Below are 18,836 nucleotides of genomic sequence, written 5' to 3'. Positions count from 1 at the left end.
GAGAAAAAACTAAGTTCTCTTCCGATTCTGTTTTCAAGTTTTCATCTCTTCTCCTGATACGTACATCCTGTATTTTCCAAAAAAAATAAAGCATTAACTTGCACACCATATCGCTTTGAATCGTTTGTTTGCATTTCTAAGTGACACAACATACATCAGTCCTTGTTCTGAGCAACTTTGTCACAAGTTTTATTTTGCATCTAGTTCAGTTTGTATTATGTGTTAAGTTTATCTCAACTTTACAGTTAATTCATCAAGGAAAGATTCAGTCAATTTTGATATTGAGTTTCTTCTCATTTTCATTACAAAGCCTGTTTTGTGGTCATCAAATGTTTTGTTTGCATTGCTTCCTACTGTACACGTAAACTCCCTTAATGAGGCACAAGTCTGAAAGATCAAATAAAAACCTTGATCCGTTAACACTTGTTCGTCAGGTATACTGTATCAATGTCTGTACAGTCTCATGATGCTGTTATTGGGATTTCATGGCAAGCCTTTTCATGTGACATATCACTCGAGACCAACTTCACTTTTTAGATTCATATCAACCACATGACTCTTTAAACACAAGAAATCTTTTTCTTCATATCTTTCTCTTTCGTGATTTTCGCTCCTCAAACAAAACTAGACACATTCTCACATAACCTTTGGATCAAGACCAGATGTTCCAAGCAAGTTCCAGTTTAGACTAATGACTTCAGCCGAAAAAAAATATTAAAAGAGCACGCAAATTAACACGAACGAAATAATGTTTTATCCAAGAATTTAAATTGTATGAGCATTGTAGAGTGAGATTAAAAATATCGATTGAATTCACGGAATGAGTCCTGTCGAATGTCCTCTTCAATAAATCTAGAAAAATCTGATATTTTTATGTTTAATGGTTTATACTGTATCAGTATTTGTGTTATTAAGTTCAATATTTGATAGTTTTTGCGATTTCTAAACAGGAATAATTAAACCTAAATAACCATAAGAAATAGATACAAATCGGTGTTATATTCCTGCATTAGGTCGGGGACCTTAAGTCGACAGGTAGGCTCTTGTTTAGAATCGGGTCATTCTTTAACACACAAACTGAAACACATGCTTAACAATTTCATTTACCGAATTCCCAGTATATTTAATCCTTCCTACATGTCTAGAAGTCTTTCTGTACAGACATCTAGAACGCTGTTACCCTCATACAATTGTATTCATCGTTTTTCATCCACAAATTGTTTGCGTTGGTACCAGAGGTTCCATTTAAACTGTTTTTGTATCTTATGAGCATTCACAGCGGCGGAAGGACGACAAAGTCAACTTTTAAAAACAAAATCTCTGCAGGTCAGACGTGAATAACCGTAAGCGGTTCTTGGATAATTCTTATATCTATATCATCTTCATTACCATTAGACTGAACCCCTAATTTAATTATTTTCAGAATTGTATTTTTAAACTAGGTGAGACCCAGGCAGGATAGGAAGGAATAATATTCCACTGAATGCCGTAAACACAACAGATGGAAGAAAATCCCTTTCAGGTAGGGTGTGCCATGATCGGATGGGTAAGGTGCCTCGCGTCTTTTTCACTAGCTCTCCTACTCTGGGTCGTGGCTTCGAGACCTAAGGCAGCCTCCAAATACTGGCCGAAAGTATGTGTTTTTTCTCCGTGAACTCTGGCTTTCCTCCACCACCCAATTTGGCACGTCCTCAAATGGCCCTGGCTGTTAATAGGACGTAAAACAGCAATGCACCAACCCTGGCAGGTAGAGGGTGGTTTCTTTGATGTCTTGTTGATCAACGTAAGATTATTAATGGGTCGAATAGACAGTGAAGACGCTAACACGTCGAAAAAAAAATGCTGAAGGGAATTTAGGCATTAAATACTTACAGCAAAATTTTACTCCAACATCAATACAGGATCAATTCCTAATGCCCACATTTGACCGCTTTAGCAAAGTCAGTCTCTGTGACTTTCATGATAGGTCAAGGTCATCCCTTTTCTCGGACTATGCTTTATCCCATATCATGATTCTGGGCGTTACGGTCAATTCCATTTCTTTTCAGTGTTTTATCAAAGCCAGCCCCTTTGACCTTGTATATGTTGCATGATTACCTCTTTATGCAAACCTTGTATTTTGTTCCAGAAATATTTAAGCTAAATTAGACAGGCCCTTTATTTAAAGAGCCAGACCCACTCCGTTATAGATATTTTTTACACATTTTATTGACTGGAAATGATGTTGTATACTAATTGATAATATATAAATAAAGACTTGTGTAAAGTTTCGAACTTGAAATTGAAAGGGTACAGGAGATATCGGTGCCGGAATTAGTCTCATTAATCAACACCAGGATATGAATATTGATGAGGAAAAGTCACGTGATAGATTCAGACGCGGTCAGAACCAATACAAAAATGGAGGTAGAGGTGAGTAGTACGTCCATGTGACATCGCTTGTAAAGAGATTTTACCGATAAATGCAATCAATACTCTATATATCCGGTATGGAAATGATCTAACGTATGTTTTGATCACATCTTTCAATGCTTAGATATGACACAAATACGTGCAGATTACGAGAAAAACTATGATTAATTGCAAAGAGGCCCTCAGATGTGGGCTGCGATACGGTAACGAACATATAGAACATCGCGAAATTGTTCTATCTAAAGCGACTATTCGATGAGAAGAGTTTATATGAATATGATTTTAGAGTGATACTCCAGGAGAGAGCCAAAGAGAGAGCGATACAGAGTATGAACCAGAAGGTCGAGGGCGCGGAGCGAGAGGAAGAACCCAAGGGAGAGGCAGAGGCAGGGAGAGGACGACCTCGATGTTCTAGGCAAGCACGCGGTAGGCCTACGCCCGAGAAAAGAGACATCAGCTGCATGCAGAACACCGTATTTGTCTTCGTTTCTTTATCTGTCAGGTCATCATATGCCACAAAAAGCAACAAACATACTTTAATCACTTTTATATTTGTGGACTGTGTTCGTATCTGTCGAGCAAAATACCCGCTACTTCGTAATTTGTTTTTGAATTCAGTTCGGTCTTCACAGCATTCCATCTTTCCGTATGCTCGCCAATATAAATCTTTGCCATTGATATATCACGTTCCTACGGCATCTTCCTTCTCTTCGCCTCAGAGCCTGTCAAAACACATGCGTCAGAGGGCAGGACTTCCCGCATAATTATAAATTAGCACTGAGTCGTTACGAATTCTTTTTTAAAACTCTTTATTACGCTTGATTGGTAGCGATTTATTTTAAAATCGTGGTATTACAGGGTAAGTAAAAACATTTGCTACCGGAGAAAAATAGAAAATCATCAATTTTTTTATATAAAATAATATCGGTCGAGGAGTGGGTCTGGCTCTTTAATAATCAGAGGTCGTTTCGACGTTAAGAATATCTTGACCTTACATATTGTGAACGGGCATTACCTTACGGAAATTGCAGCAGATTTTATTTCCAGAAGTTGTTTGGCAAGGCGAAAAAGAAGTTTAAACGATAAAGCCCCTTAAAAATCACAATCTATAGAGTTCAGCACTAGTTTCCAATGATTCTGAGGAGCAGATTGTCCGCACCGTAGGTTTGATGGCAATAATGTCATTTATGTGAAAAGTTAAACGCTGTTTAGTAAACCTGGGTATCGAGATCCAAAATAAAACAATATAATAGTAAATTGAAAGATAACACTAAAATAAAGATATATTTTTGGAATGCGACGTTTCACTACAAAGATCTGGACTTTTGGAATGATGAAGTAGATCAGGATCTAGCTACATCCTATTTGCTGTATCGGGGTCAGCGTCGATTGCTAGTCAAGTTGCTCTACTCTCACACACCACTGACACAAATCCGTATGCTGCTTATAATCCCCAAACAATCTTTCTGGCTAACTGCATATGTATGTAAACAAACAACCTGTCATGTGTGTGCTGTCGGCACCCCTCTGTCTACTGTCTGACACTATACAATTCCATTCCAGGTCCACTCAAGAATTTCAAATGACTGGAACTGGCGCGAAAAAAACCGTCAGTGACGTCACTTCATGAAAAGCAGGCTTTGTGTAGTGATTTGTATAAAATAATTGCTCATTAAATTATTATTATTGTGTTATTTTCGTTTTATCTAAATAATTGATCATAAGTTTTTTCATAGGAATATGCTATACATTCATGATGGTATGACAAGAAAACCATATTTGCAAATTGAATGAATGCGCTGTCTACTCGTGTTTTTTTTTTTCTGAAAATCTCCTCGAAATGTTTTTAATTTGATGATTTTTTTAAAATGTGATTGATATATCATTATACTTAAAGGGCATCTTGTCCTTTCTCCTTATAAATCATTTGTGAAATTATCTTCTTAACTCGGGCAGAAAGGTTCAAAAAGAATCCAAGAATGAATTTGTCTGCTTAAAACTTTAATCATCGTACACTTCTCACTAAAATGATTGTAGTTGTAAGTATCCACGTCCACAAAGTAGCTACGTCTTTAATTCAACATCATTGTTTTATTTACTGTTGAAAATAAATGACTGAATGGGAGCGAAGTAAGTATGTATTCACATTGATAGTGACAAATATCAATCGTAAACAGCACATGCCTTTTATATTGAGTTAAATGTGAACGAATATATATAGTGACAAGATTATTAAAAACAGAAGAGAAAAATGAACCGAATTCCAACTATTGTTCATACATGTTTGTACATGCTGTAAACAATGGTTTGGTTATAACCATTTTGAAATTTCATTTAAATTTAATCAATTATTTCATTAATTACATATAAAATTCGTTATTTTGAAATCATTAAATTTACTTTGTGTATCATAAAATGATATATTATATCATTAATCAAACTATTTTAACTAAACTTTCTGTCCGTTTTAATGACCCATGAATACATTAGCATGGAAGGCGAGTTTCCCTATACAGCAGTTTGACTTTTTTTTTTTAATCTGTTACCTGAAAGTATGTATCATTTCCATCTATCACAACTATTTTTATCTAATACTTGTCAAAGTGACAATGTGTTGGAAAATTAATATACTTGATAGCCAGAGGCATACATTTTTAGATTTGAGCATAATAGTTCTTTTAATTTCATCCTGAAGTTGTCAAATTAAAGGTTTAGAGGAAGTTTTAACTAAAAATGACGTGACAAATTTTCATCTTGAAATCAATATTTCGATATTTTATTTTTAATGAGAAAATAAATATTCAAGTTACGGATCAGAGGCGTGCGTTTTAGATCTTTAATTTAGAAAAATGGATATATGTTTTTTGGGTTTTTTTAAGTAGGTCATAGTAGAAACATCGTTCACCTGGAGAGAGAAATCCGCGAATGCGCAGGTTGTTAAATTGTTTGTCCTCAATAGCTGCGTATGAAACTCGGACGAAGGGAGATAACTCCTACGACCTAGTGCTACAGTTGTTCGTAGACTTACTACGACGGAACAAGTAGACATAATTTGTTAAAGATATTTTTATTACACGATAGAATTCAAATGTTATAAAATTTACCTTTACAGTCTTAACATATTTTTGTTTCGTCTATGCGAGTTCATTGGACACGACTTCGTTAATGTTTTGAATTTGAATCAACAACTTAATGATAGTTCGTAGCTAAACCGTATCAATGGTTTCAATTTCCCTATGTTTAATTGTATATCTACTTTTTCCGTTTACAAATGAGGATAACCTTTGTTTTTTTTTGTTTTTTTTTAAGATGTAATCGACTCAGACTGTCCGTGACTACAACAATAAAGAAATGATAAAAGGTAACAAATATTGTGACAGTTCCTAGACTACGACATACTTTTTTATATTTCAATGTACTCAACTTTCCCTTCTTTTCTATATATAGATAATTTGAATAGCCTACAACAAATTTGTTAAATCTGAGAAACCAAGTTTAAAATCATATCACATGTAATCCATTTGATATGATACGATTTTGTTTGTTTGTTTGTTTGTTTGTTTGCTTGCTTGTTTGCTTGTTTGTTTGTTTGTTTAGTTTAGTTTATAATAATACTTTATTGAATAACGCCTGAAACTTAAGATCAATTATGTAATCGCAATGTCATCGAAATACAAGTTCTTGTAGGCATTGGCTTTTGCGATAGAAGGGAAACAACTCCTACAGTCTTATCGACGGCGGAATACTCCGTCGGATGTTAAAAAAATGACCGTAAATTGTGTTTCACAATCTATCTATGTAAGAATTTCCAACCGTGTAAGTAGAACATTTTGTTTCCTCGTTATTCGATGAAATATGGGTGTAGAAACAGTCTTATTACTGATATCCTATACAGACGTAACTGATCTTCACAGGAAGTACCCGATAACCTTTTGTTGTAAATAACACATGCGTTCATATAAATCACATTCGTCTTTCAATGCCTGCTGATTTTTTTTATTGATAAGTTGTTTTCCATGGCAGTTATCTTTCATATCGCGTACAAAGCAGTGTGAAATCGCGTTAAATATGAAACAATCCAGATGGCGACAGGCTCATACTACGACCGGAAAAGTTATGTATTCACATCACGTTAAAATGGTTCTTATCGTTTTGTGTAAAGTGATTAAAACCTGACTCGCTGGTCCTTATCGATCATTTGATAATCAATATATATGATTTACCAATTGTGAAATATCTCTTTCCGTGTCAATTTTGATGAACTGCATTTTTCTTCTTCTTCATCATCTTCTTCTTCATCTTCATCATCATCATCGTCGTCATCTTCTTCTTCATCATCATCATCTTCTTCTTCTTCTTCTTCTTCTTCTTCTTCTTCATCATCATCATCATCATCATCATCATCATCATCATCATCATCATCATCATCATCTTCATCATCGTCGTCATCTTCTTCTTCAACTTCTTCTTCTTCTTCTTCTTCTTCTTCTTCTTCTTCTTCTTCTTCTTCTTCTTCTTCTTTCATTTTTTTAACAGGAAGACAATGATGAACTCCGACAATTAATCTGTATAGCGTTAATGCCATGCTATGAAGATTAACTGCTCTAATTACAGCCTAATTTTGTACTAGCTGAATGAATGATATATGTATGACTGTGGACACATTTAAAATTGAACATTACGCAAAATGAATTACCCTGGAAATATCAATGATGTGTGTTCGGTATTTTCTACGAAGGTATACTCTCTGTGTGGTTTCGTTCGAGCGTTGTATTGCGTTGCTCGTTCTGTCTATGAGAATGGCACATCACGGGAACTAATTAGATTGTTTGTCTGTTTTTGTCATTGTCTACATCTCCCATTATAGTTCCGACTTTTTATCTCGGCAACTACAACTTGTGCTAGACATTTCCAGCACCATTGATTAACACTAGACAGGCTAACGGTATGGTATTGTTCCTAAAAATGATTGAGAATCCAGGTTTAGATTTAACGCCCGACTTCCCCAGTATTCTAAACGTTTATTCTAGTTAATTAATGTTTCATTCAATTTATATTTGGCAACTAGGTTCTATGATACAATACACAGCTAATTGCTTCAACCACACTCCCCTAAAGTGGGTAATTTTTTTTTCTCTTTTTAATTTAAGCATTCAAACACTTCTAAGATTTTATATCGTTCATTCCACATGTCCGAAAAATGTTTTGTGACATGAAACTCTAAGTTGTAAATAAATGCAGTGTAATGAAAAATAATTTGATACAAACAAACAAAAATAAAACCAAAAACAAAAACAAAAAATCTTGTATGAATAATGTCGAACTTTTTCTCTTATTTTCGACGGAGTTTCGAGAGGTGCAGATTGATAAAGATTTTGGTGACGTTTCATGGTTGTTAAAATGAAAATTCAATTTTATTGTGACAATTTAAATTAGACATGTTTTATGGTCATAGTATACCTTGTGATTCAATTGTCTGAAAACTTTGTTCACATTTGGGAACGCGGCGTGTCTTGGTTGGATAGACGAAGATTCACACATCCTAACTGACGTTTACTCTTCCGGAACACATGGTCATACTTATTATCCATGTATTTTTTTCAGATTCCTTGCAATGCTTTCTTTGTTCAAATCATATGCCTAAGTTCCGTCGAATCCGAGTTTGACTTTAGATTCTGAATTGTTTGATTTAGTATAACTGACAACAGTTTTGTTCGAATAATTCATGCACCACTGCTAAGAGATGAATGAAACTGCAGTGCTGTTTTGGTTACGTTTTTAACTTCTTATCGACAAGCGGGGTCCTTGAAGGACGCTATCCCGGAGCGATATGTCCGTGTAAGTATCCTTGAGATAATGATGACTGGAGCCGGCTCGATAATGTTACCATGCGTGTGTAGAATGTGGAATGTCCGCAGCTGGACACCGCATCACGGTCGTATTATACTGACAACGGACCAACATATAAACATAGGAGAGATTTAGTCCGAGACCCTTGAAAATACAATACAATAATGGTTTTTTCCTTCATATTAAGGCTTTTTAATTATGTAAATGTTAGTCAATTAAAATTATGTGTGATGTGTAACGCTTTCAAGTGAATACTGCATCCACAAACACGAAACAATCCGACATACTGTGTGTATCATTGCTGGATATTCCATGAACAGTGGTGTTTAACAAGTGCGATAAATGCACAGTTTATCCGTTGGTTTCGTAGTTGAAGCAAGAGACGCTTTCTCTTCCGGAACACTCGGTCTGATTTTCCTTGTATTTTTTCAGTAGTCTTCATACCTTTTTTTTCTTTTGTTCACATTTTATCCAAATTCTATTGAATATGAGTTTGGATTAAGATCATGATGACATATTGACGTACTGCATGAATGCATGAATTAAAAAAAAACCATGAAAACAACAGAATTGTTATATCATAAATATTGGACGAAAAATCTATTTTCTCTTACCTGGGACAGATAATCCACGCTTTCCTCCAATGTGAGATATCCTTGTCTCAACCTACAAGCAACACGTGCTCTTTGCACATTCAAAAAACATTTTCAGTGACGTCACTGACGTAACCCGGAAGTGGAACTACACACATACACTAGTCTGTTACTGAAATCTTGTGTTATCCTCAAAACTGAAAACCCGGTGTTATCATCGAGATTGAAACCACTCTTAATCCTTATTGATGTAATTATATATAGAATATCAAGAGTATGGTTTTATTTCACGTTTTATTGGCTTGTAAACTAGAATTAAATTAAATCACAGTGAGAGAAGCGTGTGAGGCGTGAGCTTCGTCGCTATATGTACGCCGTCCACGTGTTTTTGTTTACACATAATACACTTCATCTTGCACTCGGACAAGGGTAAGAGAAAAATAATCATTCACTTCCATTATGATGAGATAGGGGGTCTCAACCCTCGGGATAAGATTATCAAGCTGTTAAGCATTCGACAAGCCTCGTGTTAGAAACTTTATCATCTTATTATCTCCCTCGGGTTGAGTTCCCCCACCCCCTGCCCTTTTTTATCCTAAAAGATGTATGAAAAACATGGGTGTATTATGTAATCAAACAAAATTTAACCGACAAAAAATTACGATCCTTTAATTGATGGGTTTTTTTTTCATCGAACGGGACTATTTCAGTCCTAGCGAATGAGTGGCATTTTCTAGATATTGTGATGAGGGTTGTTATCCAGAACTCCGGTGATGAGAGCACTTTCACTTTATTTATTTAACGGGTTTTGCGTCCACTCGTAAAGCCTTTCAGCGGACGAGGAAAGATATGAAAACGAGCAGAGTGGAAATAGTGTGAAGCCATTGGAGAGAATGGGATAGAGAAATAATGTAGAGATTGGTTGTCGATACTGTCAGACATTGCATGCCCCTGGATAGAAAGATCGGGGCATATTGTTTTTGTGCTGTGTCTGTTGTCAACTTTAACCTTATCCATAACTATGGCACCGTACGAGTTAGGGCTTTCATATATGTCATGTATGTTCCTAGTGACAAGACATGTTTGGTGGTAATAACTTTTTTGACTATGTGACCTTGACCGTGACCTTTGACCTAACTTTGAAAGAAAAAACAACATTATTACCACAATGAAGACATAAGTGTTTCACAAAGTGTGCATGCAATTAGCACGTGTGTAACACAGTATAATTTTCCCGCTTCAAAATTTTGTTGCCATGGAGGGCATAGTGTTTCATTAAAACATAATTTTGAAGACGACCGTTTATGTCTAATTATAGATTTCACTTAACACTAGCTGGGCACGTCACAGCAACAGGACAGAGAGGAGGAGGAGGAGGAGGAGGAGGAGGAGGAGAAGAAGAAGAGGAGAAGAAGAGGAGGAGAGAAGGAAGAGGCGGAGAGGAGGAGGAAGAGGAGAGAAGGAAGAGGAAGAGGAGAGGAGGACGAGACGGAGAGGAGGAAAAGGCGGAGAGGCGGAAAGGAGAGGGGAAGGAGGAGGAAGAGGAGGAGAAGAGGAGGAGAGAAGGAAGAGGCGGAGAGGATGAGGAAGAGGAGAGAAGGAAGAGGAGGAGGAGAGGAGGACGACACGGAGAGGAGGAGGACGAGGAGGAAGAGGCGGAGAGGAGGAAGAGGTGGAGAGGAGGAGGAAGAGGAGAGGAAGAGGAGAGGAGGAAGAGACGGCGAGGAGGAGGACTAGGAGGAGGAGGAGGAAGAGGCAGAGAGGAGGAAGAGGCGGAGAGGCGGAGAGGAGGAGAGGAGGAGGAAGAGGAAGAGGAGAGGAGGAGGAAGAGACGGAGAGGAGGAGGACGAGGAGGAGGAAGAGGCGGAGAGGAGGAGGAGGAAGAGGCGGAGAAAAGGAGGAGGAGGAGGAAGAAGCGGAGAAAAGGAAGAGGAAGAAGCAGAGGAGATAAAAGGAAGAAGGGAACCCTCTTTATTTTTATAATACTTTGTTAGTCTGTCAAAATTACTTAATAAGTAGTCCCTATCACTCAGCTAAGCCAATCTATCTGCCACAAGGTAAATCGTCCGCTTTATCAATGTCCATTTCTACACTGTTCCTGGAATCACGTAACTGTTTGCATTCTGACATTTACATATTTATGATTTGTGATTGGGCGGTTAGTATTTGGAGGGGATGGAAGTGTTATCTAAGTGATTAATGAAAATATACTTGTTATGGGGTTATCTGTTGACCGAATGAATGTTTCGGTATAATTTTGATGCCGAGTGTTAAGGGGTAGGGGTGATAGTAAAGGGAGTAGGAGAGGAGGGCCGATAGGTATTGGGATGAGGGATAGAGATGTGGAAGGGTTCTATTTCCGGTAACGGGGGAGGGGTCCCTACGCTTATCATTCCTAGAATGTATAAGTCCATAAGTCCTATCTTCATCTTTATGGGGGGGGGGGGAGGAGTCGGAAATACTTGCCTTAGTTTTTACGTATACATAGTAAAAGCTAACACGAAAAGCTACAAACATGTTTCACAAAAGCTGGTTATACTTCTTACAAAGAGGAGTCAGTCTATGATGGGTATTCGTTATTCCGCTAGCGCGAGGTGTACATGCATATCTGTATATCTGTAAACACAATATACAAACAACATAATATAAAGTACTTCATGTGTAATGACCCATAACAATGACTTTGTGTAACCTATATAAAACGTCTACTTTCACAAGCTTGTAGTATTTTTTCTGGAATGATGAACTGCCTTCTTTGTTCGTGGTCAAGGTTTTTCTACTACAGAATCTGTTCAGGGTTCAAAAGTCACCAGACCTTGTAAGACATTGGCCTATGCGTGCTCTCGGCTTCTGTACTTTGTTTTGAATATATTTATACTTTCCGAAAGGTGATGTTTCAGGACGACAATTATGGGAATTTTAATACATATACTAGATAAACTAACCTTACCGAGATATCACATATTAATACAACAATGTGTTTCATCAAAAGTGAGCATGAAAAAAATCTAAAAATAGATCCTCTCAGTGGCTTCACGTTATTTTTCAAAGAATTCACTTTAATTTGCATGTGGTGTGTATTCAATCACTACAAAATCATTAAAAGTTTAGTAATCAGGTCTCCCTCTTGATAACTGGGACCCTGACCCTGAAATCCCGTTTCAATATCAAGGATCAAGGTCACCGTTGTTATAGATATTTTTGACGTCATCGATGTTTCTAATCTATTTACTCTTTCTTTTATGAAAATTCATATATTTATTGACAACTATCATGTCGTGTCCGAATTTCCGTCTTGGCCTCGTCTAAATAAAGGTTATCAAAATGGAGGTTCATACACTTTTTCACAAAGTTCTTCTCGTTTGAGTTCACGTCTCCTCCACCTGTGGTCAAAATGGAGGTCACCGTTCCATGCACTATATGTTGATTTCCTCTCGCTCGATCCCCCGAATTCATTCATTTCCCGAATACCCTGAAAATTCAAAGAATTTCTGATAGCAATCATTACAACTACGAGTCTGTTATCACTATTTACCATGAATAGATCCGCAGCACAATAGCTCTAGATCTTTTATCTCCATTTAATGTTAAACACGTATTAAACTTCATCCACCTTAGGCCTAGATTAAACGGTTTTGGCCCCGAGTTTTCATAATGCCATATTTCAGCCTAAAATAAGGCAATAGTTTGTGTAGTTCGCGGTATACCGCTTTTCCCCGCAAACAGACATAGCCTGGTTAAGATGCATAAATTGGATGCGAAACGAAGTGACGTCACGAGTGACGTCAAAGTGTTACTTCAACGGTATAGATTTTCAATGTTCTCGCTACACAGATGTTTATATGCAATAAGTGACAACTCAAATCCTTGTCTACCAACTGCCTTGCTCACAGAAATCACCTCCGGTTTCAGTTTACGTATCAATAACCGTAAATACGAACTATTTCTTTCTATCCTCTGACTTTCTCGAAGTCGACAACATTAACCTTCGTGTTACATTTCAATTCATTTGATTTGTGGCAAGGTTGAAAACATACACTTGCACACATACGTTCTCCAAACATCATAAGATATCAGAACATTACGACATTTATTGAGTAATAGGGCTAATGCATCTCCTAATCTAGTTTTATTATTTCTTTCGATCAATTTTGATTTTCTAAGTCGCCTCTTAGGCTTCAACGTATAGGCCTTTAGCATTACTAACGAGTCCTGGAACGACGAAACAGCTGTATGATGCAGTTTAATGAATTGTTTGGCTCTACTGCGTCTCACTGTTAATTTGTAATTATTTGTGAGTCTTTTGTACAATCTGTAAAACATGTTTGTATTTCCGGTTACTTTCTGACGCGATGTCTTGTTTATTTTATAAACCTATCTTAATCAGCGTTATCATAAACATATGTACCAAATATTGTGGCAACTATTATCTCTAAGCACTTTCTCAAGTAACCAGAAATCAGTGCTTTGTGGTCGATCTCCGGAACATAGAGCTAGCTCTCACGACTATTCATAATAATTTACCACGGCGAGGCAGTGTGTACCTTCTGCCTTGTTATCCTTTCGACCGTTAATTACACATATTGATATAAGTAAGTTTCTCATTATCGGTTGGGTGGTACAAGTGTTCCTATAAGACGGGACAATGATAGCTTGATTACATTGGCGGACGCCAAGTGGTTTTCGGTATTTTCATAGCGTTCATATTACACTTCAAGAATGATATTATCAAGTCATACTCTCGCTTTGCTTCTTTAAGAAATGTTCTTGCCTATTTGTACACAGTGACATACTGGTTACACAGGAATCACCAAACAGATCGGAAGTAGCAGACTGTGCCAATAACGGAGCATTGATGTAACTACCACAGAATGATATGCACCAAATACAGCACCAGAGATGATTATAATTTATCGCTCTAGTCGCCTACTCCCTGTTCTGACGCCTTTCGGGGTAGAATCTTGGCACTGTCCATCACACCGATATAGGCTACAATTTGTTTCTGGACCATGTTAAAACGAGGGGATCGGTACAATGTTACTGTGACCAAATTCCGAAATTTCAGCTAAATTTCCCAGAATATTACCTACATATTTTGACATTGTTTATGATCGCTGCATTCGACGAAATAATGTATAATAAACAAATATTATTATATTAATCTGAAGTAAAAGAAATACACACACACAAATGTCGTGTGTAAGATACATTATGCAACCACGTGCGATTGGAAATAAGGGATGTCAGTTATACTACGTAAACATGTCGTCCTTGAGCATAGGTAAGAACAATAAGAATTGGAAAGAATCACCAAAAAATAAGGGGATATGACCCAAATATTTGGCTCGAAACATTGCCTCTCTTTTTTACTCATGTCAATGTGTTCTACTAGTGATGACTTACGACACTCTGTAAAGTGCATACAACAAACTGTGTGGAGTGTGTTTCTTGGTTTTTCGAAGTTGTTACGTTATCTTGAAGCACTTGTCAGATATTGAAGTCTCTGATCTCCCGATAAATAATATTGAGCACTTAAGATATGTCAAAATTGTTATCAGCACCAAAATTAGCACGCAGAAAAAATAGTACCTATTTATCAGAGAGAAAGAAATTCATGTGCTCTCTTTTTCAAGTTAGGTTTGGCACCTTCTTAAGCAGTAATGTGTATAGCAATTGGATCTGTTATTGACGGTATTCATCTCGTGTAAACATGTCCACTATCTCTGACGGTCTGAAGTGGGGTTGAGGGGTGTGATTGGGGTACTTTAGAGATATCTAAGTACCCTTCGAAATACCAAACTGGGAGAAGGCCATGATTCCGACTATTTGTGAATCTAAATGTACTAGAAAACAGTGGCACATCTGCAGGGAAGCTGACAGAATAGAACACAGCGAGGTGCCAGAATCACCATGTACTCGTTCACCTATGACGTGTATACAATTGCATTGCACGGTTGTGTCTTATTTTAGACACCAAGGCTTCTGTTTTTGTTTGGCAAACACGCTTTTTGCTGTTGTTAGAATTACAATTACTAGAATGTTGGATATCGATAGCAGTAAGATTGCATACTTTCTATATATTAAACATATCAATACATATACCGTTACGCATGTTTTCAATTTGATTTTCTACATTTCGGATGAGCCATTCTGATTTAATTTTCAAAGGAATGTATACTGTTTCAAATGCCATACAATTTGATACATTTTCACCATCCCATCTCACCCCCTACCAAGTACATGTGTTATAGATAAGCCTCAATGTACAGTTATCGTATTGCTTCGCTTTGTAGATCTACTAAGTATATACAAAATGTATGTATTTAAAAAAAATCATTGTTCTTTACTTTCAGCTAGTAAACTATTTTCCGATGTTCACTGTAAACTAATTCATAAAATGTTCTTTGATAAATAAATAAATAAATAAATAAATAAATAAATATAAAAAAAAATTGATAAAAATAAATAAATAAAATGAATGAATAAACAGAATATAACAATTTTTTGAGTGTGGTAGGAAGTATACATATTTTTAAATAAACTTTTTGCAAATCAAGTTTTATAACAGTATGATTTTTCACTAATTTATGTATAAAGTTCATGTAAAAAATATGACATCATGATCAAGACGTGTCTATGAAATCGCCACTTAATTGCACGCATGACATAATTGCTAATTTACCTGTACTGTGTCAAGATATAAAGGTGATGAATCAGGTTTAGGTAAATAGAACACGTTTAAAATTATATCTTATCAAACAAAATCTCACCAGATAAAACTATAAGATATATATGTTGTGCTGCCTTATCTTGGTAACCTTGTGTTCGGGTACGTTAAGATCAACCTGGGTTAAGTAAAACAAACAAAATATGAATGAAAAACATTTATCAACGACCTGAGCGTTAGTTTGAACTTAAAATGACATGCGCACGTCCGCTACTGGCGCACGTTGTTGTAGTATGAAACACGATATTACGGCTAATACATACCACCGTGGTCACCAGTCTGATACACAGTACTGCGTCATTAGTATCGTGTATTATCAAGGTCACAAGATATGAACGAAGACAGTTGTTGAAAACTAGTGACAGGATTGTACAAACACACAAACAACATCCCATAGAAAATGTATCTTCAGATGACTTTCAAATCATGATAGGATATTGAAAACATAGACGCAACGAGTTTTGAATAAAGGCAAAAAACTGTACCTTTCCGAGACAAAAATAAATAAAAAAAAATAATCCGTCACTGGAAATCGGTTAATCAGATCAGATTTCTCTTTGTGTATGTCCATTATGTCTTAAAACGTAAAATAAATAAAGATAAAGAAGTGAATAAAAATTAGGAAAGCTAGCCACAAATCACGTTGTCAGTAAAGGTCCATTAATTATTCAGTGTATGTAATAGGTGTTTTCAAAAACTACACCTGTTGAATATTGAATCATATTTACTAGGCGCCCAGTTAGTTTGTAAATCTTCGCTATATCTCTGAATATGTCCGCCCAGGCCGGAGATAAGGACACGCACAGGCCGCCACAGACCCTCTACGTGTGACGTACCGTTCCCTTAACATGTGCGCCGCCCATAAACCTTAGATAATCTTCGCTTTATTGTGGTATCATGTGAGCTTTCGTTCCTCATCAATTATGTACGTGTTCTATAGATATGTTACTACCCGGTGATATTGCACCATTAGGAAATGTTTCTTAGTGTGAGTCGACCACTTTCTTAGGAGTCAATACTAGTGACTTCGTAACTGCCAATACCCTTTGTATCATTAGAGTATAGAATCATGGATAGCCCAGACACTATTTGGTAGTTAAGAATCCCAGGGAACAAGAGCTGGACAGCTGGTCGTCAGCGCGGTATTGCATGTGATGTGATCACGTAAGACAAACACTATTTGAATAGAAGGCAGGTGAACCGGTTAAGTTTTATTCTCTACTTTTGGAGAACTTGTTTCGAATGTTTCTATTCTTGTTTAACGGTTTCAGAAATCTAGGCTTTATCGTAATGTGGACTAAATTTAGATATAACTTCCCAAGGAGGAACGATTTTTGTTTATGGTGTGTTGTAAATCTTAATTACTCTCTATCGTTAAGCGTAGCTAGGGAATAGCACGCCTGTGTTGCAATAACGGATATAAATATTCATTCAATGGGATAAAATCTAATAACCCAAGGTTTTCTCACAAAACCATTTTCTGTGTGAATAAATATTTCGTTTTAATCTCGAACCCAGTATATTTTAATTTCCTCAAGATTGATACTCTCACGTCATGGGCTTATCTTGTAAATGTCCCTTGCTTTGCTTTCCGATAGAAAGCAGACAGGGAAGTTTTATCATCACAAGTCACTGACCATCTTAATCGGTCAGTTAGGCTTTGAGAATAGGTCAGTGGGCCGTTGTTTCCGAACTGTTGTATGTCGCGGTCACATACGTTCTGTGTTAATAGTACGCGTAGGGAAATGTTTCCACATGACTACAACTGTGTTAAATGCTGATACCAAAATTTGTTTGTTTAATTGTCTGTTTATCAAACGCATTTCTGGCTACTGTGAAATTTGTATTTAAACACTGTAACGTTTGAAGATAGTCTGTCCGGTTAAGTTCTTTGAGACTCGGTTCTGCTTATATGCATGCGTATGTGCGAGAAAAGATCTGTCAGAGAATTTCTCTTCAGATGTTACATTCAATTAAATCTGAACACGACCAGACGTAGTTGGAAATTTCACCGGAAATTAAAACGAACGATTTCTGTACATAGTCTTCTCTTTATGATTAAGTAACCAGTCAAACAAAACACTACCCGCCTTCCGTAAACTCCTACATTCTCTTCCCTGACTTCGAAAGCACGGCAACGACCTTTCAAGACATTGAACGATTAGAGAAAACTGACGCAGGGTGGTTGTACTTCCTAGGCTAAGTGAATTAAATAACTTCACCATCTCATACCAGGGTTGTATGTCTTAATACTTTCGAGAACGATAAAATGGCTGTTTTGTAATTCTAATACATTAATATGGACTAAACCTGTACATTGAATCTTGATTATTGGTGTTCTATCTGATTGAAGTAGATCGGTCAAAGATTTTGTTTTCTTGTGTTTGTATCAGAACATGTTACTGGCGTAGCAGCAGCGCCTCCGTTGGTCCTTAATACTAACACTGGTGGGTTATATGGATATCCAGCGATTCGATAAATAATTAAATAGTCAATAGAAAAAATATTTTGGTACAAAGATTTTTATAATCCAGATGAAATATTCGAGGGCGAATTGTACACTTATATTGATGCAGAGAGTACGTGTACGTGAAAAACATTATACAAATGCCTTTCTCTACCAGTATGTAACAGGTTGATACATCAAAGTTGATTTATCTACAAAATGTTATGATGCTTTTATGTGAGAAACATTCCCTGTTCTATCAAGATATCGTAAAACCTGCTTATTATTTCGTATTACACGCATAGAACATTTAAACGAAATCCGACTTGATATCAAAATAAATAACTTTTATGTACAAATTCTCTCACCTTCTTTAAAGTTGTACTTATCGCTACAGATAGTGTTAAACATGTCTTTGTTCGTATATTCCGTCTTGTAGTTATACAACATCTAGATTGTATCATATTATTTTCTGAGTATTTGATTTGGTATGTTTCTTTTAAAAATCGCTCACCCATGACATCAGTCTTGTTAGCATTAACGCTTACAGCCCACTTAAAATATTATAATATCTTATTTATCAATAGCTGGCATAATCTTATCCTCTGTTAATATCATCTTGTTTGATAAAGACATAATATCCGACGTTACATTAAAGGAATAAGATGCAAATAGACACTTCCGACCACAATATTTTCATCAACGCACAAATTATCTACAGACTATCAAATTGTTTGTGATATGTAGGAAATCCGTGTTAAGCCCAAAGATACCTTTATTCCTAGAAATCTTTTATTGCTATCAGTCT

General features: G+C 36.4%; 1 protein-coding gene across 1 annotated transcript; it reads left to right on the top strand.

The window, feature by feature from the left end:
• The first annotated feature begins 2,400 nt into the window (after window positions 1-2,400).
• Window positions 2,401-10,849, top strand: LOC132554145 (octapeptide-repeat protein T2-like). The gene is made up of 3 exons (XM_060218447.1): window positions 2,401-2,412; window positions 2,712-2,838; window positions 10,242-10,849. Exons 1-3 carry the CDS (start codon window positions 2,401-2,403, stop codon window positions 10,847-10,849), a joined length of 747 nt encoding a protein of 248 aa, XP_060074430.1.
• Window positions 10,850-18,836: the final 7,987 nt, after the last annotated feature.

This window comes from Ylistrum balloti, unplaced genomic scaffold, assembly GCF_031769215.1.
Source record: "Ylistrum balloti isolate Yb309-2 unplaced genomic scaffold, AGI_CSIRO_Ybal_v1 Utg370386, whole genome shotgun sequence".
In the NCBI taxonomy this organism is placed as follows: Eukaryota; Metazoa; Mollusca; class Bivalvia; order Pectinida; family Pectinidae; genus Ylistrum; species Ylistrum balloti.
Note: the sequence above shows the minus strand (reverse complement) of the source record. Positions and strands in the feature narration are given on the sequence as shown.